This window comes from Puma concolor, chromosome A2 (genome assembly GCF_028749965.1).
Source record: "Puma concolor isolate L17-30 chromosome A2, mPumCon1.1.hap2, whole genome shotgun sequence".
Lineage (NCBI taxonomy): Eukaryota > Metazoa > Chordata > Mammalia > Carnivora > Felidae > Puma > Puma concolor.
The window spans coordinates 121846251-121873336 of record NC_141668.1 but is presented as its reverse complement, the minus strand read 5'-3'; the positions used below and the strand labels follow the sequence as shown (position 1 = coordinate 121873336).

At 38.4% G+C, this 27086-nt stretch overlaps 1 protein-coding gene across 7 annotated transcripts in view; it reads left to right on the top strand.

Moving 5' to 3' along the window:
• Window positions 1-27086, top strand: part of GRM7 (glutamate metabotropic receptor 7) — a 900471-nt gene that overhangs the window by 585725 nt on the left and 287660 nt on the right. For all 7 annotated transcript variants that reach the window (XR_015248268.1, XM_086697538.1, XM_086697536.1 and 4 more), the window contains exon 6: window positions 25184-25384. Coding sequence is in view for 6 of the 7 variants with exons in the window: in XM_086697538.1 (XP_086553664.1) it covers window positions 25184-25384 (201 nt within the window). In the remaining variant the exon portion in view is untranslated. The remainder of the gene's footprint in view (window positions 1-25183; window positions 25385-27086) is intronic.

Here is a 27086-nt window from a genome sequence, read left to right as displayed (position 1 = left end):
TTAAGGAGAAGCACTAAGTGAGCTAACCTGTACAAAGTTGTGAACTGCTTAGTACAATGCACAATAGGAAACATTTGGTAAACAATAGTAAAGCACACATTACTTTTATAATTACAGATTCAAAGTATAAATATTTTTGGACAATTGAAATGTATTGCCAATTTGTTTGCTGCAGGCTTTATGTTAATTTATTCAGCTGCTGGGAAAACTACTAAAATGTTACCTCTGTTTTGATTTGCATTTCTTGGAAAACTTACAAGATTGGATTTTTTTCCATATGTTTGGGTCCTGATTTACCGTTTTTGTGAGCTGCACTTTAGAGCCTGTAAATTGTTTTAATATCTCCTAGGTCATATGATAGATCATCCCTGCCACTCAGCAGAGTTGGCAGAGCTGATAATATTTACAGTATACAGAAAAGAAAGATAAAAGCAAGGTTCTTAAGAGATTTGTTGATGACTTGCTCAGAGTCCCTTGGCTAGTGTCTTGCAAAGCTGTGATTTGAACCAAAACATTTAGCTTCACTTTAGTAAATAGTGACTTCTGCAAGTGGTACCTCCTGGCATGAAAAGGTTAATACAATATTTAAAAAACAAACAACAACAACAAAAACAATGCCTAACTTTTCCCTATAAAAAGCTTAATTAAGTCTCTAGAGGAATATGATTTAGACATCCTAGAAGCTGCTACCTGTAGTTCATTTGGAAACCACTAAAGAGACTTGACATTCTGACTCCTTGAAAGACATACTAAATGACAAAGAATTAGCCATAAATTAGAACTTGGAGGTAGTTGTCTTATAAAGTATTATTTAGTGGCTGCAGGCAATAGGATGGTTTCAAAATAAATAGAATTTGATCATCATCCACGCATTTACCCTGTGGTCTCTTGGACTGTGGCACCAGTCTACTAGAGAATTGGCATAGTCTGGGCTGCTGGACTGCTAAGATACTTAAGAAAGGAAGCCGTTAGATCTGGTACAAATGGCCAATAGTCACTGAAAAAAATGCAACAAATCATAATTCACCAAAAAAAATATATACAAACTGTAACCACAGTAAGATTACACATGGATAACATGAAAAGATACATAGCATCAAGTGTTGAAGAAGATCTGGAGAAGCTTTGCACTTGATACATTTCTGTTAGAATGTAAAACGGTATAACTGCTTTGAAACAAGGCACCTTTTTTTTTTTTTTTCCAGAGAGAGAACATGACAGGGGCAGAAGGGCAGAAGGAGAGAGGGAGAGAGAGGGAGAGAGGGGTAGGGGGAAACCCAAGCAGTCTCCACACTCAGGGCAGAGCCTGACTTGGGGCTCCATCCCATCCCTGGGATCATGACCTGAGCCAAAATCAAGAGTCAGACACTCAACCAACTGAGCCACCCAGGTGCCCCATGGCAACTTCTTTAAAAGTTAAACAAGCATGATCCCATGACACAGCAACTGTTAAGTATTTACCTGAGAAATAAAAACCTTTATGCAGAAATGTTCATAGTAAATTTATTAATAATTAGCTTATTAGGGGACAACCCTATATGGGTCCCTTATGTTTCTGCTTATCCTGAGAACAGAGGCATTGATGATGTTTTGAAGATCATCGGTACTGTGATGGAGAAACAACACTACACATTGGTTCCTTTTTGCGAGAACACCTCTCCTCTTCTGGGATACTATCCATACCTAACAATGTGCTGTTCACCAGCTCGTGTGCTGAGTCTTTAATAAGCTAGTGTGACATTTTGTTAGAGCACAACTTCTTGGCAAAGGGTATGTGTAAGACAAGTGAGAGCTGTCCTATTGCCGTACTATATTGCTATCAAAGACGTTTCGGTAAAGATAATGTCATACTGTAAAAGCAAATGGAACCTAAGTACAAGGATCATCCAAGTGGGTTTTCAAGTCTCTTCTGATGAGCAGACTTATTCTAGGACTATTCCAGATGAAGGAAATCTATGCCAAATGTATTTCTATAACCGAGGGGTACCCCCAAAGGATGTTTAGTGTCTTCTTAAGGCTTATAACAAATACTTTTAAAAATATAATTTTCTTATATGGTGACACTGCTGTCATCCTGTCACATCTGTGTGTTTTGGGTGCACCTTCAAATGAGAGAAGCAACGGAGCTTCACTGAAGTTACACTGAACCCATAGATCAACTTGAATAAAATGGATATTTTAATAATACTGAGTTTATTCATGCACCAACATCTTATGCTTCTATATTTATTTCTCTCAACAATTTTCACTGTATATATTTTTGTTGAACCCTAGGTATTTTATATTTTTATGCTACCACAAAATAGTGATTTTGTATTTGTTTCCTATTTTTAGTGACTCCTGCATACATACCTTGATTATTACAGATTTGCTATGCTTCTTTACTAGTTACAGTAGCTCCTTCATAGATTTTTAGGTAGATGATCATGTCATCTGTGACACCATACTTTCTTTTTTTTTTAATGTTTATTTTATTTTTAGAGAGAGAGTAAGAGCAGGGGAGGGGCAGAGAGAGAAAGAGAGAGACAAAGGATCTGAAGTGGGCTCTGTGCTGACAGCAGAGAGCCAGATGTGAGGCTCAAAGTCATGAACTGTGAGATCATGACCTGAAGTTGGATGCTTAACTGACTGAGCCACCCAGGTGTTGCATACACTTTCTAATCTCATTGCATTTTGTTAGTCTTGTTGTATGGCACTGATTAGAACCTCCAGTACGATTTTGAGTGGAAGTCATAATGAAAGTATGTTACTTGGTTCCCAGTCTTAGGGTAAAGCAATCCTGGACCAGTGAATATGATCATAGCTGTAGATTTTTTATAAATGTTGTGGGACCTACTTGATAAGGTTGAAGAAGTCCCCTCCTATTCTAATTTTCTGAGTTTTATTATCATTAATAAATTGTTCAAATGCTATTTTTGCATCTATTGAGATGATGCAATGCTTGTTTTTTAGTCAATGTCATGAGTTATGTTGATTTTTCAAATATTAAATTTATAATCCTAGGATAAACATGCTTAATCATGTATTTTTTTCATATATACTGATGTATTAAAATTGCCTATATTTTGTTAAGGAGTTTTGTATCAACTGTCATCATGGACCTTGGTTTGTAGTTTGCTTCTCTTGTAGTGTCTTTTTCTGGTATTGGTACCAGATTAATGTTGCTCTCAGAAAATGAATTGGGAAATGTATTTACCTCTTCTACTGTCTGGAGGACCAGACCATCCTCCTGTCATCCAGTCTCCTGCCTGTGATGCCCATTTGCTAAATGAACTGGATGTGAAAAGGCAAGAGAGTTCTTTGATTCTTTCTGTCAAAGTGAGCTTTTCAGGACATTGAGAGTGGTGCTGAGTGGATCTTGGGAGAAACACAGTTTTTCCGGTGCAGGAGTTCTCATCTATTTAGGTGGCAAACATCTGGAAGGTAGGAAAGGCAAGAATCTATTTAGTTTTGGACATGTTGAGTTCATTATAGCAATAAGGCATCAACTGGAGGGGTTAGGAAGGCAATTCAGTGCCTGTGTAGAACTCGGAAGTCTGTGTTGGAGGTAGAGTGTACATTTGTCAGTAGATGATAGTAAGTGTTGTTTGAATGAATATGATTTCCCAGGAAAGAGTGAGGGTTAGGAGAAAAGAAATACAGGTCTCAAACCCAGACACTGATCAAGTGAGGAGAAGAATGAATGCTGTTGGGAAGAGACTGTCCATGGATGTCTCATGTTTCTGCAAATTGTGCAAGCAGAGACACTAAGTTCCCCTCATTCCAGACTACCTTTTCAAGGATGTTTATGTAGCAAACCATCTTGGAAGGTGGAGGAAGTGACTTCTGGCAAAGGTCAGACATGTTTATGGTAAAAACACTGGGATCCCTTCCTGTAGCACAGCCCACTATGTCATTTTGCCCTCTTTCTGTCACCCTGTGTGATTAGGGGTGTGTGAGATTAGAGAGTCAGAGCCAGCAAATGGTGACACTCTACCTAGCGCTATTGCTGTGAACAATAAAGCCCTTGGTCACTGACCCATGAGTCTCTTGCCTTCCACCAACGTGTCTGTGACTTGTAGGCTTGCAAGTATGGTAAAATCTCAGACCCTTCATAGTTCTTAACAAATGAGTCAAGACCTATAGGGAGTAAGACTCAAAGGAGCAGGAGTTTTTGGTTTTGTTTTTGTTTTTGTTTTTGTTTTTTACAAAAGGAGAAATAAGTTAGAGGAGGCAAGTGGTATTGGGGAGCAAAAGGTCACTGAGATACATGTGTTATGTAAAGGGAGAAAGATGATCTCCACTTAATAGAGTCACAGGGGAAGCAGTGTTCTCAGGAAACAGATTTTAGTTAAGGAAGTATTTGAAAACTTGGATAAGACCATATTAGAGGAATGATCAATGTGGATTAAAAATCCCAGAAAGCACAGCCAAAGATGTGAAGAAGGAGCTGGTGGTTCAGCAAGGCACAAGATAGCATATAGGGGTGAGTAAAGGGCCAAGGGCAAGTAAAGGGTCATCAGAGAGGCAGTACCCCATAAAGCTTGGATAGGAGGCATAAATAATTTAGTTTTGAGAATTTTCTGGAGGAGGGTGATCACTTGTGCCTATGAGATTTAGGTGAACTTGGGAACCATCAGTCCCACTAGGGCTGAAGTAAATCATGATCTCTATTTTGGTAGCTCATTTCTGGCTGTAAACTTGGAAGCATTGGAACTGATGCAAGATTTCTCATGTTATCCAGCGACATGGATAATGTAACCAGCTTCTCTTTCATAATGTCTACGTTTTTATAGACTAAGAAACAAGCTTGCGTCATATAACTTTGCATCAGTCACATATATAATGCCTACAGAGGCAGAATTTCAACCCAGGCTTGTCTGATATAAGCCTACATGCCCCTAATTCAGTTGTTGGGCTGATTGTAGGAGAGATGGAAATGCCATCACATACTGGTTTCAAAATGTTGGTATTTTGAAGGACCTTGATCCAATTAAGTCATACTGGTAACCTGTGTGTTTTAAACTAAGCCTGTGCATCAAGAACCTCCCCTATATGCTCTGTGAAGAGTTTTCTTTTCATTACTACTGAATTACTTTGTTCCACAAGTAGCATGGTTGTGGCTAACTGTTCTTCAGGAAAATTATTCAGTGTGTTGGGAGTGGTGAGCTGTCAGTTTCAACTTTCTGGTTAGGAGTAGGTTAAGATGCTTTCTTTGTCAGGGTAGTGATTTGATTTTTCTTTTATTTTTTTTAATATTTATTTAATTTTGAGAGAGAGAACAAGCTTCGGAGGGGCAGAGAGAGAGGGGGAGACACAGAATCCCAAGCAGGCCCCAGCCTCTGAGCAGTCAGCACAGAGCCGGACACGGGGCTCGAACCCACGAACTGTGAGATCATGACCTGAGCTGAAGTCGGACACTCAACTGACTGATCCACCCTGGCACCCCAGTCATTTGTTTTTTCTTAACACAGGTGCAATGTGACATTGCTAAATGCAGTGTTTTCAGAACTTGGGAGTGGAGAATCCTTCTAACTTCATTTCTCATCACTTAGGAATATTGTTAAGGCCTCATATGAGGAAACTGGTCTTATTTTTGAACTGTCATAGCTAAATAGTCAAAAGTATGTGTGAAGAAGTATGTGTAAACCTATATGGTTTTTTTTTGTTGTTGTTTAGTAAAATTAATCTTCAAAAAAAAAAAGCTCACAGTATTTTTATCAACTTTACTTAACTAATTGACACCAGTGAAAGCAGTAATTGAAGTCTTGGGGTACATAAAAACTCAGTTTGAAAAACCCCAATTATCCACAGTGAAGGATCATTACCTTCCTTTTCTACTCTTTTACAGGAGCTCCTTGCTCATTATTTTATTTCCCTTCCCAAGATACTTATTTGTTGTTTCATCCTTTATTCAACACACATTTGGTGGGTATCTACTATCTTCCAGGCCCTATCTTGGCTCTAGGCATATGACAATGTGTAGAGGACAGTCTTGCCTTTGGGGAGTTGAGCATATATGTGTATATATTTGTCTGTTTGATTTAGAGTTGCTTACACCTGGATATGGAGCCCAGATGGAGGTAAACAATAGTTTTTTTTCTTTTTATATAAACTTTCACTGGACTGAAGATTTTGAGAAGTCTTTTCAAAACCTGCAGTGGGACGAATTCCCTAAGGACCTTTGCCTATGCTCAAAAGGTGATGGGTCAAGGTGCCAGTGAGATAGAACCACTCCATCCCCACAGTATGGCCACTGTGCTTCCAGGAAGTGACATTAGACTGGGGAGTCAGGTGACCCTGCCCGTATGCCTTAGCATCTACAGTGTGTGTGCCCCTTAACAAATACCTGGGAAGCAGAGTCATTCTGTCAGACCTGAGATGAGAGATAGAAACCTTTTAGCAGGAGCGTTTGAGTGGAGCTGTGAAAAGTGCCAACAGGACAGGGTTCCGTATTGATACCTATAACCCTTGTGTCTAGCAGGGTGCGTGGCACATAGCAGATGCCAGTTAAATGCAACTCACCTGCCTTCCTGCTTAGTTCCCCTTTTCTTCATCCCAATACTCTTCTTTTTGTTATTTTTTCTCTCTTTCTTTCTCTTTCTCCTTTCCCCTCCCCAACCCTTCACAGGCCCCCCTCCACTGCTCCTTTTATTCTTCTTCCTTTTCTTCATACTCTTTTTCTCTCTTCTCCTTTTATTTTTATTTTCCTTAGCATGTTGTCTTTCTGGAAAACACAAAAGCTGAGAGAATAATATAATTATTCCCCCTGCATCCATCACCAAACCTTAGCAGTAGTCCATTTATACCAATGTATTTTATTTTCATATACCCAACTCATGTTTTATTTTGTTTTCTCCTCTCTTCACTGGCCAATTTAAAGTAAACCCAGACATTTAATTTGTCTTAAACATTTAAATACACAATTCTGAAAAAAAGTTCTTAAAAATACATGATAATACATGTACACAACAAAGAAAAAAACAATAGTTCCCTATAAAATAGCCTGCCCATTCTCTCTTGAACATCTCCATGCCATTAGCTTGTTCACATGTGTACCTAAAGTAAGTCCATGTGCTCTATTTTTAATGTGTCTTTTTTAATCTAAAAATGTTCCTCCCCATTATTTTACTTCTTGCCATTGTTGAATAAAACAGCTTATTACTATTACTACAGAATTTCTCATATATGGTTTTGTTCTTTGCATCTGCGCAATGTTGATTTACCTGTTTTTCTGTTTTCTGTATTTCCTCAATATTAATCAGTAGATCAGATCTAGATCTTTCCCTCCCTCCCTCTCTCTCTGTGTCTGTCTCTGTCTCTCTCTCTCTCCTTCACTGCCCTTCTCTCTCTCCCTCTCATTCTTTTTCTTTCTCTGTGTGGCAGTCTTTTCATTCATTTGACATGTTTACCAACTGATAGATTTATTATTGTATTATATCAAGGATATATAACATTCTGGTTTTATTGTGTGTAATGTGAAGTTGAGAAGATGTCAAGATGGTGGTTGGTTCTGTTTGGAAGGGGGGAGCACACTGGGGGCAGAAGAGCTAAGTTGACATTTTGTTAGTCTGAAGATGTGCTGTTGTGAAGTTTTTAGTTTTGCATGCTCCTTCAGTTCTCATACATGTATATACAATGCTATCTTTCTAAATTAAAACAAATAAATTGTGAATGTCTAAGCCAAAAAGAATGAGGAGGAAGAGGTTGGGAAGGAGAAGGAGAAGAACAGGAAAGATTCAGCAGTAAGGCCATTGTTGTCAAAATAACTATTCACTGTAAAATACTCATAAGCCTTTGAATTCATGGTCTGATCAGCTGCTGCTGATTGCACAGATCCACTATTTCATGTGGTATCTAAATGCATTTTTAAATAAACTGGTTAATTAATATTGTGAAGGCTCAACTTGAATACAATTCCTGGAATGACATAAACAGAATTTCACAGGGTCAGGACCCCATCACTGCAGCAGCTATAGCTGAAGAAGTGGTTAAGAACAGTCATCTATGGCATAGTTTTTCTTAATCTTTAAGTCAGTTCTGGAAAGAAACCTTCGCTAGTGATTTTAAAGTTTGCATGGAAGAAGCAATAGAAAATATATAAACAGGAATTCAGCTGAAGAAATCAGAAAAGAAATCTCTATGAGAAATTGAAACTGTATCCATACTCCTCTTTAAGAATCTACATCTTTTTGTTTGTTTGTTTGGTATAGCACGTTTCCTGGTGTGAGCTTCAGAAGGAGTGTTCTTACCTTGACTGAATTGGCTCATGTTACATACAACAGGCTCTTCTTGGCAGTGAAAAAAGTCCTTGGTTGAGTCTCTCAGAACACCATCTACACGTTTGAGGTGTGTGAATGTTGGGTCTGAAACTTCATGCCCTTTCATTCCTCTTCCCCAGTACATTGTTTGAAAACTAACCCCCTATCCCTGCCCTTCCCTACCCCACCCCATCACACACACATATTTACTCACTGCTTGTATTTTTATTTGCACTTACCTGGAAATTGGAAGTGGAATTGCAGAAGGAAACTCAGTTTTAAGTGACAATTAAATGCTCCCCCCCAGGAAGCATCCTGCATGGAAAATGATTAGAAATGAGGGTTTGTGGCTAGATATTGTGTATCTCCCTTGCTGGAAGTCTTTATGAATCTATAACCAAGTACTCCATGTGTATCCACTGCAGAACATTAGGATGTTAATGGTTCATTTGTAATCAAATTTTGGTCATCTAAAGTAGAGGATCAGTTAATAAGTCAACTGCCATTTCTGCTTTGTTTTCTTGGTTACTCTGCCAACATTTTGGTCATTTCTCTGGATACTTTGTCCACTCAAGGAGAGATCAAGGGGAGGATATGGTGGGGGTTGTCAAAACCATCCATTTCCTCCTTAGAGGAAACTCTTGTAGTGAAGTATTCAGTGGGGATGAGAGGATGTACAAGTCATGACTAGCATAAACCTGGAGGTCATTTGTGGATCTAAAGTTGAAAATGAACAGAGATAAAGAGGAAAAGTTCTAGTTCATCGCTTTCCATGGGCACACAAGGAAGGAACCAGGTAGCTAATTGCCCATAATGTATAGTGAAGTAACAGGCAGGAAATGGATGGTAAATGGAAAAGACAATAGTACTGACCGAAGAAAGTGTTGTGAGAGTTAAAAATGAAGCCATGGATATGCTCAGCCCAGAGTCTGCTGCATAGAAAGTACGCAGTAGATACATGCTCCCTGTAGTACTATGAACCCTGCCATTTTTATCAGGAGTTCTGTTTCTCATTGTCTACAACTAGAAACACAACAGATAAATAGAAGCTTCTATTTATTCACAGATAAATGAATAAATGGATAAGGGAAGTATGGCGTATGCGTGAGCACACACACATACACACACACACACACACACACACACACACACACACACACACACCACAAAGGAATATCACACGGCCATAAAAAGGATGGGATTGTGCTGTTTGTGACAACATAGAAGAACCTAGAGGGTATTATGATAAGTATGTCAGACTGAGAAAGGCAAATACCATATGATTTCACTCATATGTGGAATCTAAAAGAAAAAAAAGAATAAACAAAGCAGAATCAGACCTATAATTACAAAGAACAAAGTGGTTGTTGACAGAGAGGAGTGGAGAGGGGGGTTAGACAAAATGAATGAATGGGAATAGGAAATACAGGCTTCTATTTTTTGTTTAAGTTTATTTATTAATTTACATCCAAGTTAGCGCATGGCACAACAATGATTTCAGGGGTAGATTCCTTAATGCCCCTTACCCATCTAGCCTATCCCCCCTTCCACAACCCCTCCAGTAACCCTCTGTTTGTTCTCCAAATTTAAGACTCTCTTATGTTTTGTCCTTTTCCCTGTTTTAATATTATTTTTGCTTCTCTTCCCTTGTGTTCATCTGTTTTCTATCTTAAAGTCCTCATATGAGTGAAGTCATATCATATTTGTCTTTCTCTGACTAATTTCGCTTAGCATAATACCCTCTAGTTCCAACCACGTAGTTGCAAATGGCAAGATTTCATTCTTTTTGATTGCCGAGTAATACTCCATTGTATATATACACCACATCTTTTTTATCCATTCATCCGTCAATGGACATTTGGGCTCTTTCCATACTTTGGCTATTGTCAATAGTGTTGCTATAAACATTGGGGTGCATGTGCCCCTTCGAAACAGCACACCTGTATCCCTTGGATAAATACCTAGTAGTGCAATTGCTGGGTCATAGGGTAGTTCTATTTTTAATTTTCTGAGGCAACTCCATACTGTTTTCCAGAGTGGTTGCACCAGTTTGCATTCCCACCAGAAGTGCATAAGAGATCCTCTTTCTCTGCATCCTTGCCAACATACCATTCTGACAGGTGTGTGGTGGCATCTCATTGTGGTTTTGATTTTTATTTTCCTGATGATGAGTGATGTTGAGCATTTTTTCCTGTGTCTAGTCATACAGGCTTCTATTTATGGAATTAAGAAGTAATGGGATAAAGGGTATAGCATAAGGAATAGAGTCAATGATAGTGTAATTATGTATTGAGACAAATGGTGGCTACATGTGTGGTGAACATAGCATAACATATAAACTTGTGGAACCGCTATGTTGTGCAACTGAAACTAATTGAACACTGTGTGTCAACTATATTAAAAAAATATTTGAAAATAAATTCTCCTGATTTCCTGCTCTATTGGTATTTGTGTCCAAGAGTCCAGTATTTACCTTCAAAATGCACACCTTTTTCACATTCTGTTGAATAAACTCTCATCTGTACTACACACAGATAATCCATAAACTTTTCCACTATCAGAATTTTAGTGTTCATTCTTCTGGTGAAGGATTCTCTTTGAATGACCTGCTTAACCTACTCATTTTTGCATACTTCTTTCTTAGAATGTATGCCTTAGTTAATATGCATAAGCAAATTTTTAGAAGAAAAAAAGGAATAGAAAATGCAAGACATTATATATGGCAAGTTATTAATATAAACAATCTCATTTCACTGAGGAAACTAAAAGAAAGAGATGGCGTAGCAGGAAGTCAGGAAACAAAAGATGTTTTAATGCAGACTGACAAACTTCCCAGAAAGATTCAGCGGATTTGAACAAATGGTCTAATGCGTACCATATGTTTCTAAAGGAGTGAAAAACTGATTTTTATTTTGATTTAAAATATTAATTGAAGTTACTTGGTTTGGAAAGACCTCTCTCAAGTAATGCATGCTGGTGCTGACCATGTTTATAAACCATGCATCACTCAAATTTATTTTATTGAATATAGAGCCTCAAACTCAAATATTTCTTGAGGCTGACGTGCTGAGTAGTTCTCTGTATAATTAACTATGGTAATAATGTTTGGATTTATTGCAAATGACAAATACCTTAATAAACAGGAAAAGAGTATGTCACAGGCACTCAAAACAGAGTGAGGGCAGACTTCGGTCTTAACAAAGCTGCTAGATTCTGGGTAGGGGCAGCTCGGTGGGTACCCTGGGGTACTAGAAAATGTTGCAGGGCTTACAGTTCCTCAGCAAGCCTTATCAAGATGTTTCTGTAGTCCATTCCATATTTTAAAATTAAATAACTTGACTTACTGGATATTTCCCCCCCTTAGAGGCATACATTTCTACTTATACTATGAATGTTAATGGTAAAACTGGATTCTGTGTTTGAGGAAGTTTACTTTGTTGCCATCTTTTTAAGTGACTGCATTTATAGAATCTCAGAAGTAAAAACCCATAGCCTGCAATAAATATCAGTCAAAGTCAGAAGGTTTGGATTGAAACCAAAAGCCTTCAACGTGGTTGTGCTTCTATTTGTAGAATAGGGACTTAAGTTTCTTCTGTAATTTGGCTGTTGTAAATAATGCTGCAGTAAACATAGGGCTGCATAGATCTTTTCAAATTAGTGTTTTCAATTTGGGGGGGGGGTGGGTCGAGTAAATACCCAGTAGTGGAATTATTGGATCTTGTGGTAATTAAGTTGTTAATTTTTTGAGGAACTTCCATACTATTTTTCACAGTGACTCTACCCATTTACATTCACACCAACAGTGCACAAGTATTCCTTTTTCTTCACATCCTCACTAACACTTGTCATTTCTTTTCTTTTTGATTTTAGGCATTCTGACAGGTGTAAGGTTCTATCTCATCGTGGTTTTGATTTGCACTCCTGTTAATTAGTGACGTTTGAATATCTCTTCATGTTCTGTTGGTCATCTGTATATCATCTTTGGAAAAATGTCTTTGCAGGTTCTCTCCCCATTTTTTTAATCAAGTTTTTTGTTGTTGGTGGTGGTGTTGAGTTGTATACATCCTCTACATATTTTGGATAGTGACACAATATATATATTTGGATATATAACTTATACATTTTATGTATAGATTACAAATAACTTCTTCCATTCAGTAGGTTGCCCTTTTGTTTTGTTGGTTTCCTTTGCTGTGCAAAAGCTTTTCATTTTCATGTAGTCCCAATAGTTAATTTTTGCTTTTGTTTCCCTTGCCTTAGGAGACCTAACTAGAAGAATGTTGCTATGGCCCATGTCAGAGAAATTACTTCCTGTTTTTTCTTCTAGGAGTTTTGTGATTTCAGGTCTCCTATTTAGCTGTTTAATCCATTTGAGTGCATTTTTATACATGGCATTATAAAATGGTCCAGTTTCATTCTTTTGCATGTACCTGTCCAATTTTCTTAGCACCATTTATTGAAGATAGTGCGTTTTCCATTGTATATTCTTCCTCCCTCATCATAGGTTAATTGGCCACATACATTGGCATGCATGTATTTCTGGGCTCTCTGTTCTGTTGAGATGATCACATGACTTTTATCCTTTATGTTGTTGATGAGGCGTGCCACATTAATGTGTGAATATTGAACCTTTTTGCATCTCAAAATTTAATCATATTTGATTATGGTGAAAAATCCTTTTAATGAATTGTTGAATGTGGTTAATATTTTGTTGAGGATTTTTATATCTAGGTTCATCAAAGATATTGGCCTGTAGTTTTATTTTGGGGGGCATGTTTTAGTCTGGTTTTGTTCTCAGGGTAATGCTAACTTCTGGAATGTATTTGGATTCTTTCCTTCCTATTGATTTTTTTTTTTTTTGGAGTAATTTGAGAACAGTTATTAACCTTGGTAGTAACTCTTCTTTATTTTTTTTATTTTTTTATTTTTTTATATTTTTTTATTTATATATGAAATTTATTGTCAAATTAGTTTCCATACAACACCCAGTGCTCATCCCAAAAGGTGCCCTCCTCAATACCCATCACCCACCCTCTCCTCCCTCCCACCCCCCATCAACCCTCAGTTTGTTCTCAGTTCTCAACAGTCTCTTATGCTTTGGCTCTCTCCCACTCTAACCTCTTTTTTTTTTTTTTTTTCCTTCCCCTCCCCCATGGGTTCCTGTTAAGTTTCTCAGGATCCACATAAGAGTGAAACCATATGGTATCTGTCTTTCTCTGTATGGCTTATTTCACTTAGCATCACACTCTCCAGTTCCATCCACGTTGCTACAAAAGGCCATATTTCATTTTTTCTCATTGCCACGTAGTATTCCATTGTGTATATAAACCACAATTTCTTTATCCATTCATCAGTTGATGGGCATTGAGGCTCTTTCCATAATTTGGCTATTGTTGAGAGTGCTGCTATGAACATTGGGGTACAAGTGCCCCTATGCATCAGTACTCCTGTGTCCCTTGGATAAATTCCTAGCAGTGCTATTGCTGGGTCATAGGGTAGGTCTATTTTTAATTTTCTGAGGAACCTCCACACTGCTTTCCAGAGCAGCTGCCACCAATTTGCATTCCCACCAACAGTGCAAGAGGGTTCCCGTTTCTCCACATCCTCTCCAGCATCTATAGTCTCCTGATTTGTTCATTTTGGCCACTCTGCCTGGCGTGAGGTGATACCTGAGTGTGGTTTTGATTTGTATTTCCCTGATAAGGAGCGACGCTGAACATCTTTTCATGTGCCTGTTGGCCATACGGATGTCTTCTTTAGAGAAGTGTCTATTCCTGTTTTCTGCCCATTTCTTCACTGGGTTATTTGCTTTTCGGGTGTGGAGTTTGGTGAGCTCTTTATAGATTTTGGATACTAGCCCTTTGTCCAATATGTCATTTGCAAATATCTTTTCCCATTCTGTTGGTTGCCTTTTAGTTTTGTTGGTTGTTTCCTTTGCTGTGCAGAAGCTTTTTATCTTCATAAGATCCCAGGAATTCACTTTTGCTTTTAATTCCCTTGCCTTTGGGGATGTGTCGAGTAAGAGATTGCTACGGCTGAGGTCAGAGAGGTCTTTTCCTGCTTTCTCCTCCAGGGTTTTGATGGTTTCCTGTCTCACATTCAGGTCCTTTATCCATTTTGAGTTTATTTTTGTGAATGGTGTGAGAAAGTGGTCTAGTTTCAACCTTCTGCATGTTGCTGTCCAGTTCTCCCAGCACCATTTGTTAAAGAGACTGTCTTTTTTCCATTGGATGTTCTTTCCTGCTTTGTCAAAGATGAGTTGGCCATACGTTTGTGGGTCTAGTTCTGGGGTTTCTATTCTATTCCATTGGTCTATGTGTCTGTTTTTGTGCCAATACCATGCTGTCTTGATGATGACAGCTTTGTAGCAGAGGCTAAAGTCTGGGATTGTGATGCCTCCTGCTTTGGTCTTCTTCTTCAAAATTACTTTGGCTATTCGGGGCCTTTTGTGGTTCCATATGAATTTTAGGATTGCTTGTTCTAGTTTCGAGAAGAATGCTGGTGCAATTTTGATTGGGATTGCATTGAATGTGTAGCTAGCTTTGGGTAGTATTGACATTTTGACAATATTTATTCTTCCAATCCATGAGCAGGGAATGTCTTTCCATTTCTTTATATCTTCTTCAATTACCTTCATAAGCTTTCTATAGTTTTCAGCATACAGATCTTTTACATCTTTGGTTAGATTTATTCCTAGGTATTTTATGCTTCTTGGTGCAATTGTGAATGGGATCAGTTTCTTTACTTGTCTTTCTGTTGCTTCATTGTTAGTGTATAAGAATGCAACTGATTTCTGTACATTGATTTTGTATCCTGCAACTTTGCTGAATTCATGTATCAGTTCTAGCAGACTTTTGGTGGAGTCTATCGGATTTTCCATGTATAATATCATGTCATCTGCAAAGAGCGAAAGCTTGACTTCATCTTTGCCAATTTTGATGCCTTTGATTTCCTTTTGTTGTCTGATTGCTGATGCTAGAACTTCCAGCACTATGTTAAACAACAGCGGTGAGAGTGGGCATCCCTGTCGTGTTCCTGATCTCAGGGAAAAAGCTCTCCGTTTTTCCCCGTTGAGGATGATGTTAGCTGTGGGATTTTCATAAATGGCTTTTATGATCTTTAAGTATGTTCCTTCTATCCCGACTTTCTCAAGGGTTTTTATTAAGAAAGGGTGCTGGATTTTGTCAAAGGCCTTTTCTGCATCGATTGACAGGATCATATGGTTTTTCTCTTTTTTTTTGTTAATGTGACGTATCACGTTGATTGATTTGCGAATGTTGAACCAGCCCTGCATCCCAGGAATGAATCCCACTTGATCATGGTGAATAATTCTTTTTATATGCCGTTGAATTCGATTTGCTAGTATCTTATTGAGAATTTTGGCATCCATATTCATCAGGGATATTGGCCTGTAGTTCTCTTTTTTTACTGGGTCTCTGTCTGGTTTAGGAATCAAAGTAATACTGGCTTCATAGAATGAGTCTGGAAGTTTTCCTTCCCTTTCTATTTCTTGGAATAGCTTGAGAAGGATAGGTATTATCTCTGCTTTAAACGTCTGGTAGAACTCCCCTGGGAAGCCATCTGGTCCTGGACTCTTATTTGTTGGGAGATTTTTGATAACCGATTCAATTTCTTCGCTGGTTATGGGTCTGTTCAAGCTTTCTATTTCCTCCTGATTGAGTTTTGGAAGAGTGTGGGTGTTCAGGAATTTGTCCATTTCTTCCAGGTTGTCCAATTTGTTGGCATATAATTTTTCATAGTATTCCCTGATAATTGTTTGTATCTCTGAGGGATTGGTTGTAATAATTCCATTTTCATTCATGATTTTATCTATTTGGGTCATCTCCCTTTTCCTTTTGAGAAGCCTGGCTAGAGGTTTGTCAATTTTGTTTATTTTTTCAAAAAACCAACTCTTGGTTTCGTTGATCTGCTCTACAGTTTTTTTAGATTCTATATTGTTTATTTCTGCTCTGATCTTTATTATTTCTCTTCTTCTGCTGGGTTTAGGCTGCCTTTGCTGTTCTGCTTCTATTTCCTTTAGGTGTGCTGTTAGATTTTGTATTTGGGATTTTTCTTGTTTCTTGAGATAGGCCTGGATTGCAATGTATTTTCCTCTCAGGACTGCCTTCGCTGCGTCCCAAAGCGTTTGGATTGTTGTATTTTCATTTTCGTTTGTTTCCATATATTTTTTAATTTCTTCTCTAATTGCCTGGTTGACCCACTCATTCGTTAGTAGGGTGTTCTTTAACCTCCATGCTTTTGGAGGTTTTCCAGACTTTTTTCTGTGGTTGATTTCAAGCTTCATAGCATTGTGGTCTGAAAGTATGCATGGTATGATTACAATTCTTGTAAACTTATGAAGGGCTGTTCTGTGACCCAGTATATGATCTATCTTGGAGAATGTTCCATGTGCACTCGAGAAGAAAGTATATTCTGTTGCTTTGGGATGCAGAGTTCTAAATATATCTGTCAAGTCCATCTGATCCAATGTCTCATTCAGGGCCCTTGTTTCTTTATTGACCGTGTGTCTAGATGATCTATCCATTTCTGTAAGTGGGGTGTTAAAGTCCCCTGCAATTACCACATTCTTGTCAATAAGGTTGCTTATGTTTATGAGTAATTGTTTTATATATTTGGGCGCTCCGGTATTCGGCACATAGACATTTATAATTGTTAGCTCTTCCTGATGGATAGACCCTGTCACTATTATATAATGTCCTTCTTCATCTCTTGTTACAGCCTTTAATTTAAAGTCTAGTTTGTCTGATATAAGTATGGCTACTCCAGCTTTCTTTTGGCTTTCAGTAGCATGATAAATAGTTCTCCATCCCCTCACTCTCAATCTAAAGGTGTCCTCAAGTCTAAAATGAGTCTCTTGTAGACAGCAAATAGATGGGTCTTGTTTTTTTACCCATTCTGATACCCGATGTCTTTTGGTTGGCGCATTTAATCCATTTACATTCAGTGTTATTATAGAAAGATATGGGTTTAGAGTCATTGTGATGTCTGTATGTTTTATGCTTGTAGTGATATCTCTGGTACTTTGTCTCACAGGGTCCCCCTTAGGATCTCTTGGAGGGCTGGTTTAGTGGTGACAAATTCCTTCAGTTTTTGTTTGTTTGGGAAGACCTTTATCTCTCCTTCTATTCTAAATGACAGACTTGCTGGATAAAGGATTCTCGGCTGCATATTTTTTCTGTCTCGCACACTGAAAATCTCGTGCCAATTCTTTCTGGCCTGGCAAGTTTCAAAAGAGAGATCAGTCACGAGTCTTATAGGTCTCCCTTTATATGTGAGGGCACGTTTACCCCTTGCTGCTTTCAGAATTTTCTCTTTATCCTTGTATTTTGCCAGTTTCACTATGATATGTCGTGCAGAAGATCGATTCAAGTTACGTCTGAAGGGAGTTCTCTGTGCCTCTTGGATTTCAATGCCTTTTTCCTTCCCCAGTTCAGGGAAGTTCTCAGCTATTATTTCTTCAAGTACCCCTTCAGCACCTTTCCCTCTCTCTTCCTCCTCTGGGATACCAATTATGCATATATTATTTCTTTTTAGTGTATCACTTAGTTCTCTAATTTTCCCCTCATACTCCTGGATTTTTTTATCTCTCTTTTTCTCAGCTTCCTCTTTTTCCATAACTTTATCTTCTAGTTCACCTATTCTCTCCTCTGCCTCTTCAATCCGAGCCGTGGTGGTTTCCATTTTGTTATGCATTTCGTTTAAAGCGTTTTTCAGCTCTTCATGACTGTTCCTTAGTCCCTTGATCTCTGTAGCAAGAGATTCTCTGCTGTCCTGTAAAATGTTTTCAAGCCCAGCGATTAGTTTTATGACTATTATTCTAAATTCACTTTCTGTTATATTATTTAAATCCTTTTTGATCAGCTCATTAGCTGTTGTTATTTCCTGGAGATTCTTCTGAGGGGAATTCTTCCGCTTGGTCATTTTGGATAGTCCCTGGCGTGGTGAGGACCTGCAGGGCACTTCCCCTGTGCTGTGGTGTATAACTGGAGTTGGTGGGCGGAGCCGCAGTCAGACCTGATGTCTGCCCCCAGCCCACCGCTGTGTCCACAGTCAGACTGGTGCGTGCCTTCTCTTCCCCTCTCCTAGGGGCGGGATTCACTGTGGGGTGGGGTGGCCTGTCTGGGCTACTTGCACACTGCCAGGCTTGTGATGCTGGGGATCTGGCGTCTTAGCTGGGGTGGGTAGGCAAGGTGCACAGGGGCAGGAGGGGCAGGCTTAGCTTGCTTCTCCTTAGGTGATCCACTTCAGGAGGGGCCCTGTGGCAGCAGGAGGGAGTCAGATCCGCTGCTGGAGGTTTGGCTCCGCAGAAGCGCAGAGTTGGGTGTTTGAGCGGAGCGAGCAAGTTCCCTGGCAGGAACTGGCTCCCTTTGGGATTTTGGCTGGGGGATGGGCGGGGGAGATGGCGCTGGCGAGCGCCTTTGTTCCCCACCAAACTGAGCTCTGTCATCCGGGGGCTCAGCAGCTCTCCTTCCCTTTGTCCTCCAGCCTTCCCGCTTTCTGAGCAGAGCTGTTAACTTATGACCTCCCAGCCGCTAAGTCGCGCTTGCTGTCGGAACACAGTCCGTCAGGCCCCTCCGCGTTTTGCAAGCCAGACTCGGGGGGCTCTGCTTGGCCGGCGAGCCGCCCCTCCGCCCCGGCTCCCTCCCGCCAGTCCGTGGAGCACGCACCGCCTCGCCACCCTTCCTACCCTCTTCCGTGGGCCTCTCGTCTGCGCTTGGCTCCGGCGACTCCGTTCTGCTAATCCTCTGGCGGTTTTCTGGGTTATTTAGGCAGGTGTAGGTGGAATCTAAGTGATCAGCAGGACGCGCAGTGAGCCCAGCGTCCTCCTACGCTGCCATCTTCCCTCTCCTCCTAGTAACTCTTCTTTAATGTTTGGTAGAATTCCCCTATGAAGCCATCTGGTGCTAGAGTTCTGTTTTTTTTTGGTAGTTTTTTAATTAATGACAAATTCATTACTGTTTATTAGTTTCTTCAGATTTTCTATTTCTGTCTGAGACAATTTTGAAGGTTTTGTTTCTAGGAATTGATCCATTTCCAGAAAATCACAAGACTTTAAAAAAGATAGTCCACTTTGTCTGCTGAAGAAGTAAAAGATAGTGCTGCAGAGTTTTCCTCATTTATCTAAACCTCAGACCCTTTCCTGGGAAATAAGTTGAAAAGGTTTAACTTCATCCAAGAAAAGAATATGACAATATGTCAGTTAATCAGAAAGATGGAAAGTATGAGCTGTTAACTGACAGTTGATTGAAAAGTGTTCTGAGGTGCCTGGGTGTCTCAGTCAGTTAAACCTCTAACCTCATAGTTTGTGTGCCTGAGCCCCATGTCGGTCTCTGTGCTGACAGCTCAGAGCCTGGAGCCTCCTTCAGATTCTGTGTCTCCCTCTCTCTCTGCTCCTCCCCAACTTGTGCACTCACTCTCTCTCTCTCCCTCTCAAGAATGAATAAACACTACAAAAAGTTGTTTAACATATTAAATGTTCCTGTTTTCCTCTACTTCAATCTATGTTAAAAGTATTTCTTAAAACTTCATTTCATGGTTTTTATGGGGGGGCTAGGTTGGGGGGATGGTTAATGCTAGGATTTTGTAATTTTTAAATGTTTATTTTGGATAGAGAGAGAGACAGGGTGTGAGCAGCAGAGGGGTAGACAGAGAGGGATACACAGAATCTGAAGCAGGGTCCAGGCTCTGAGCTGTCAGCATAGAGCCTGACATGGAGCTCGAACTCAGAAACCATGAGATCATGACCTGAGCAGAGGTCAGATGCTTAAACAAGTGAGCCACCCAGACACCCCTAGGATACAGGGGTACATGAATAAGAAGTAGTACATGAATAAGAAGTGTAGCATTCATAAAAACATGGGAATTAATGAGTATTAAACATTACTTATATGGAAAAATTATTTAATATATCACATGGAAAAAATGTAGGGTTATTTCAGGCTTGTCTAACTTACAACTTACTTATAGTTTCATATACATAGCACATTTTTATGCTGTCCTTTATTTGCAGTATAATGACCAGAGGAACACAAAATGACCAGAGTAATTGCAAGGTATATGTTGGGCTTTAATTTTGATAAAACTGAGTACGTCTATTTATAAGAACAAGTAAACTATCTCAGGAATTTTCACCAAACTTTGCTTACAACTCATTAGCTAGAATTGTGTCCCATGCCTGTTCTAAATCAGCCTTTGCGGAGGAAATTGGATTGGCTTAGAGAAATCAGTATTGACTCAGTGAGGCTTGAAGAAGGTTCAGATCATATTTCTCTTTTCCTCGCTTTTTCTCCCCTAACCCTCTTTCTTACTCTCTCTCTCTCTCTCTCTCTCTCTCTCTCTCACACACACACACACACACACACACACACACACACACACGGTACAAATATCTGAAGACAACCAGATTTCAAGTAAAGAAGGAGGGGAGAAAATTGGCAAACAGTTGTGCTTGTGACCCTTGAGAAAATAAAGTTAACCTTGTTTTTTTAATGAACTTGCCATTTCTGATTCTCTTGATATAAGGTTACATTTTTCAAGTCATTATAGCCCAAAAGACAAACTTGTCTCTTAAGTCTTCTGAAAGCCTTTAATAAGCTCACCTACATGGTGACTCCCTAAGACAAGGATAAAACCTACAGTGTTCCACAAATTATATTATTTAAAATGTAGCAATTATTTTCCAGGTATTCTTTCTGGGATAAATGATTCAATGAATGCAGAATAGAAACTGATCTCCTGAATTATTAGTCTGAACCTATTCCATAGTATATATTTTATAGTGGTCATAATGCCTTCACGGTGGCCTTTTTTAAGTACTATAAAAAATAACAAATTTGTAAAGTAGCAGGTTATAAAACTAATGTGAAAAAATGAATTGCCTTGTAAAACAAGTATTGTAAAATGTTAATGTAAAAATCTAGTTGGTGGGTTCACTGTAAAGTACTTTCAACCTTGCACTGTGTTTAAAATGTTTCATGATAGGATGTTGAAAACTAATAAAACCACAACAAACCAAGAATTGCTTTTACATATGTAACCAGAAACCAATGAGAAATTCATAGCAAGGAAAACTGTATTTATAATAGCAAAAATAAATGAAATACCTAAGCTAACTTTCAGGAAACACTCAAAACTTTTGTTTTGAGAAATCCTGAACAGTTGAAGGACGTTAAAGAGGAAAGACACAGGTAGTGAGACTCACCTTCATAAAGACTTCTATTCTAGTTTATTTATGAATATAGCATAAACCTAATAAATTTACCATCAAGGTTTTTTTTTTCTTAAGCTATGTAAGCAATTACTAAAGTTCATTTGAATAAGTAAACAAAAATAACCAGGAAATTTTGAAAGAAATGAATAATTATGTGGAAGAAGGTCTAACTCTACCAGTTATTAAAATGTTACCCTTCATAATTGGAACTCTAGCATTGGTGCATGAATAGACAAACCAAACAATGAAACAGATCTTTTAAATCCAGAAATAGACTTCATTACTAAATTTCCATATGTAATGAATCTGTGAAATTACAAATGAAACTTCAAATCTGTGACAGAAGATGAAGTCTTGTATGTTTTAACCCAATAGCTATATGGAAAAAGATAAAATTTCTATTTATTCCTCATCCTGTGCACAAGAATACATTCCAAATGGATCAAATACCTAATTTTTGAAACCAAAATTATAAAAGGACTAGAAGAAAACATGGGTGGAATCTTCTTTATTCTGAAGGTGGAAATTAAAAATCCAGAAGTTAAAAGAAATGGGTTTAGAAAAAATTCTATGTTTACAGAAATTTCACTTGGAAATTGTGTGTAAAAAGTAAATGAGGGGTGCCTGGGTGGCTCAGTGGGTCGAGCATCTGACTTTGGCTCAGGTCACGATGTCACAGTTTGTGAGTTCTAACCCCATGTTGGGCTCTGTTCTGACAGGTCAGAGCCTAGAACCTGCTTTGGATTCTCTCTCTCTCTCTCTCTCTCTCTCTCTCTCTCTCTCTCTCTCTCTGTCTTCCTCCCCTGCTCATGGTGTGTCTGTCTGTCTCTCAAGAATAAATAAACATTAAAAAAAATTTTTTAAAGTAAATGACAAACGAGCAACTGGGAATAAGAGTTACAACTTAAACTCAAAGATTTAATATTTGTAATTAACAAAAAGCTTTTAAAATAGATAAGGAAAAGTTCTTGTAAAAGCTGGCTAAATTACAAACAGTTTACAAGGGAAAAAAAATCAATGCTTCTTAATGCAAAGATGTTCAACCTACCCTATACCAAGAAAGATACAAATAAAAATGCACTGTGGAGTTGTTTCTCACATAACTGTCTGATTGACAAAATCAAGTTTGACGATATACTTTGGTGAGTTGCTTGGGGAAATGAACACTCTCACCCTCTGTTGGTAGGAGAGCAAATTAGTGCAATCCCACTCTAGAGGGGGATGTGTCAATATTTAGCAAAAGATACATATGAATGTACTCTTTAACAAAGCAATCACTCTTAGAATCCATCGCCAAAACAGGCAAAACATTGAAAAACTATTTTCAGAAGGCAGTTAATATACTGTACTTTTTAGACTGTTAGACAAGATATACTGACATGATCTATATTATGGAATAAAGCAAATAAATAACCAGAATGGTATTATTAAGAACCAATATTTTTCTCATAAAAGGGAGGCAGTAGAGGTATAAGAGTGCCAAAGTTAATTAAAAAACAAAAACAAACAAACAAAAAAACCCCTGTAGTCATGAATTTCAATTGGAAGTAGCACTATGGATTTATGATCAATTTTATCTTACTCAAAAACCAAAAATCCTGGGGCACTTGGGTGGCTCAGTCAGTTAAACGTCTTCACTCCTGATTTTGGCTCACTTGATCTCATGGTTGGTGATTTGAGCCCTGCTTCTGACTGCACTGACAGTGTGGAACCTGCTTGGGATTCTGTCTCTCTTCCTCTCTCTCCGCCCCTTCCCCTGCTCGCTCTCTGTTTCTCTCTCTCAAAATAAATAAACTTTACAAAAAAATTTCTGTACACACGCTGAAAAGCCTAGATCCAATGACAGGCAGCAGCATGAGGTTATTGGTAGTTAAATGAAATATATATAAAACACAGAAGTGTCTTCCCTATGAGATATTAATATGTGCTTTGAAAAGGAAAAATACAAATTCAAGAAAATTTGGGAAATTGTGAAATTTCATCCTGTAGATTATAATTTTTCTGATAACATTAAATGGTTTGGAAAAGTCAGTAAAGAAATCTAAAAATAAGTAATGCAATGTCTGTCAGGAACCTTTGATTTTTCAGGGGAGAGGACTGGAGTTGTAGCATTCGTCTTGCTTTTTTTTTCCACTTAGAAATGTGCCATGGAAAACAATTTAGGAAATTCTGCTGTGAAAGTGAAATGCAATCTGTGGGTAATTATTATTCTTTCTAAAGGATCAAGAGGTCTAAAGGGAGTTCCTGGTATCATGTACTTAATGAATGCATAATTTAATACAAGTATTGTTTAGAATCTACTAAATACTAAATGCTGTGTTTGCTGATAGCAATATAAGGTAAAAAGGAAATGAAAAAATCTAGAAACCTAGTAGAGCATTAAAATATAGTGCTACTATATGTGATGAAAATCTTTAAATATGACTAAGTGTAGGAAACCATTGCATTGCATCATAGAGAGGGAATTAAGTTGTGACGAGTGAAAGCAAGAAGGAAAGATGTTTCTGGCAAAGTAAAGAGCATAAGAAAATATAACTTGACATTAGAGGTGGGGTGTATTCAGAAAAATAGAGCGTCATATCTATCTGGAACAACAACAACAACAAAATTACAGGGAAAGGGTTGTGCGGGGCTGATGTAGTAAGAAGATGTAGTGGGCTTTAAGGTTGGACGAACCTGAGCTATCATAATCATTCTACCTGTAAATGATCTTGGGGAGTTACTTAATCTCTATAAAGCTGACCTTTTCTATCTGTAGAGTGAGGATAAATAATGTTTAACTCCCAAAGTAAGAATGAAATAAGAATAATGTGTGCCAAGTTTCCAACACAGTGAAGGGCACTTAATCCCAGTTCTTCTTCCTATTAGGCAGATGGGGGCAAAGTGATGAACACTCTGATTTGTCAGGGGAAAGAATTTGGACTTTATTTTGTAGGCAGTGAAGAACATGGAAGAACCCTGAGCATGCGGATGGGTGATAAGCTCTGTTATTCGGAAACATGGATATGGAGTAATGACCAGATAAGATGAAGGGAGGTATCTAGCATTGATTGCATCCTGATGGAAGATAGAAGGGCATAAATGGGGTGTTGGTAGTGTGGCTGCATATGTTCAGTGTTACAGAGATAGAGCTGATAGAACTTGGCTTCTCTTAGATATGTGTGGGTGGGAGAATTAAAAAGGAAACAACAACAACAAAAAAATGACATGGTTTCTAGCCTGAGCACCTGAGTTGTCAGGAATACCAACCATTGAGCCAGACAAAAGGTGGAGTGGATATACAGAAGTTCACGTGTGGAATTTAGTTTATTTTATATCATTTTCCCTTGTATCCATCACCTCTTTAGAGTGAGTAAGCTTTGAACTTTTGAATATAGCGTCCCAGCCTTTAATCCATGCAATCTCTTTATTCTATGGGACCACTATATTTTGAACAGTATGTTGGCTTATTACAAAAGCCATTGTGATCTTGTGGAGTGTGCTTCACAGGTTTGTCTAATACGTTGGAAAGGTTAGTGTAATGTACTACCAAGTCAAATGCCAAACACTATCCAAACAACTTAATATGGTAGCTAAATGTGGATATGCTGTTTGCACTATTGTATTCTCCAAAACATTGTTTGCTTTGAGCATAGTTGGATGTGAATGCAAATTTAGATGCTTTACTCAACACCAATCTTTGTGTGTGCATGTTTCTTGTTCTAATGTGCAGGACAGGAGAGAATTGGGAAAGATTCCAACTATGAACAGGAGGGTAAAGTTCAGTTTGTGATTGATGCGGTCTATGCAATGGCTCATGCCCTTCATCATATGAACAAGGATCTCTGTGCCGACTACCGAGGGGTCTGTCCGGAAATGGAGCAAGCTGGGGGAAAGAAGTTGTTGAAGTATATCCGCAATGTTAATTTCAATGGTAAGTCACCAAATATCCATGATTTGGGGAATTCTACATGTTGGCATCCTGTGTTTCCTGAGTTATGTAGTTAAATTATTTACTGTTAAGACCTGGTTGGTGATAAGATTTCAAATCAATCTTATGAACAATAAATAAGCAAATCAAGGAAAAAATAAATAAATACTTGGGAGTTAAGATTTATCTTTTTTGGTAAATATTAGTAAGAGTGGGAGGAGAGAGAGGAAAGGAAAGGGATCTAAGTAAATTGAAGTAATGATTGTAAGTTGCTATATCCACATCCCACATTACACACATTTCTCAGAGTATAAAACTCTGTTAGAAATTAATTGGTTACCTAAGAGAAGTAGGTAGAGATGGGTGGGAAAATGGGCAAATCAGGTAGAAGGCATAAGGGAGAAATACCACTTCTCTGATAATATAGTCTTGAGTCTTTACAACATGTGAACACTTCACTTATCAAAAAGTAAACAAATAATTAAAATAAACCTGAATGCGGGCCACATTAGTCAGAGTACTCCAAAGAGAGAACCAATAGGACATCTGTAGAGATACATAGAAGAGACTAATTTATAGGTATAGGCTCACACAGTTACGGAGACAGGGAAGGCCTTCTATCTTCAGTCTTCAAGCTGCAGAACCAGGGAGGTTGGTGTTGTAATTCAGTCGAAGGTAAACATTTAAGAATCTGAGGGCTTATGATGTAAGTCCTGATCTGAGTCCAAAAGCCAGAAAACCAGGAGCAACAGTGCTGAGGGCAGAAGAACACACCTGTCGCAGATCAAATAGAGACAGTGAATTGGCCCTTTTTCTGCCTTTGGGCTCTAGTCAGTCTCTCAAGAGACTTGTTGATACCCTACCCCCATCCACCTTGGGGAGGGCCACCTGCTTTATTCAGTTCACCAGTTCAAATATTGATCTTTTTCAAGTATGCCATCACCGATACACCCAGAAATAATGTTTTACCAGCTATCTGGGCATCCCTAGTCAAGGTGACACATAAAATTAGCCATCATGTAGGTGTAAATTCAATACAGACAGTAATAAATAAATTTAAATATATTATATATGAGCAATGTAACCACACCGAGGGGTTTGGGGAATCAAAAATGAGCACACGTAGTTTTGGAAGATAGTATTTGACTGTATGCTATAAGACCAAAGGCAAAAAATAACTGTACACAATTATTGTACAATAGCTAGTAAACTTGTGGGTTCACAATTAAGAAAATAATTTACGTATGTGAGAGGATTGAGAGAATAATGAGTATATTGTAGATAATGAGAGCCATGTTTCTTACTGTTAGAGAAAGAAGTTACTAGAAAGAATGAGAGAAAACTAGAAGGAACCTTGTTGTGTTTGGATGGGAGATACCTGAATGAACTCTTGGCTTTTAATATGCATGCAGATGGGTAGATACATAAATAGATTTGTGAATGTTATATATGTATACATACCTGTGCTGCCTAGTTCTGTCCACTGAGAGGGCTAGCAGTAATAAGATCCTGGTAGAAAGGACAACACCTAGTATCCACATCTTATTTATGTATAACAATGGCATGGCCATTCTTACCCTAGTTACAAAACAATTGATTTTGCAAATGCCCTTGGTGACTTTACCCTGACTCTTTTTCCAGGTAATGTCTGTAAACTGATTTGGTCAAGATGACATTTCCCACTGATGAGCTAGAGTTTCTGAGC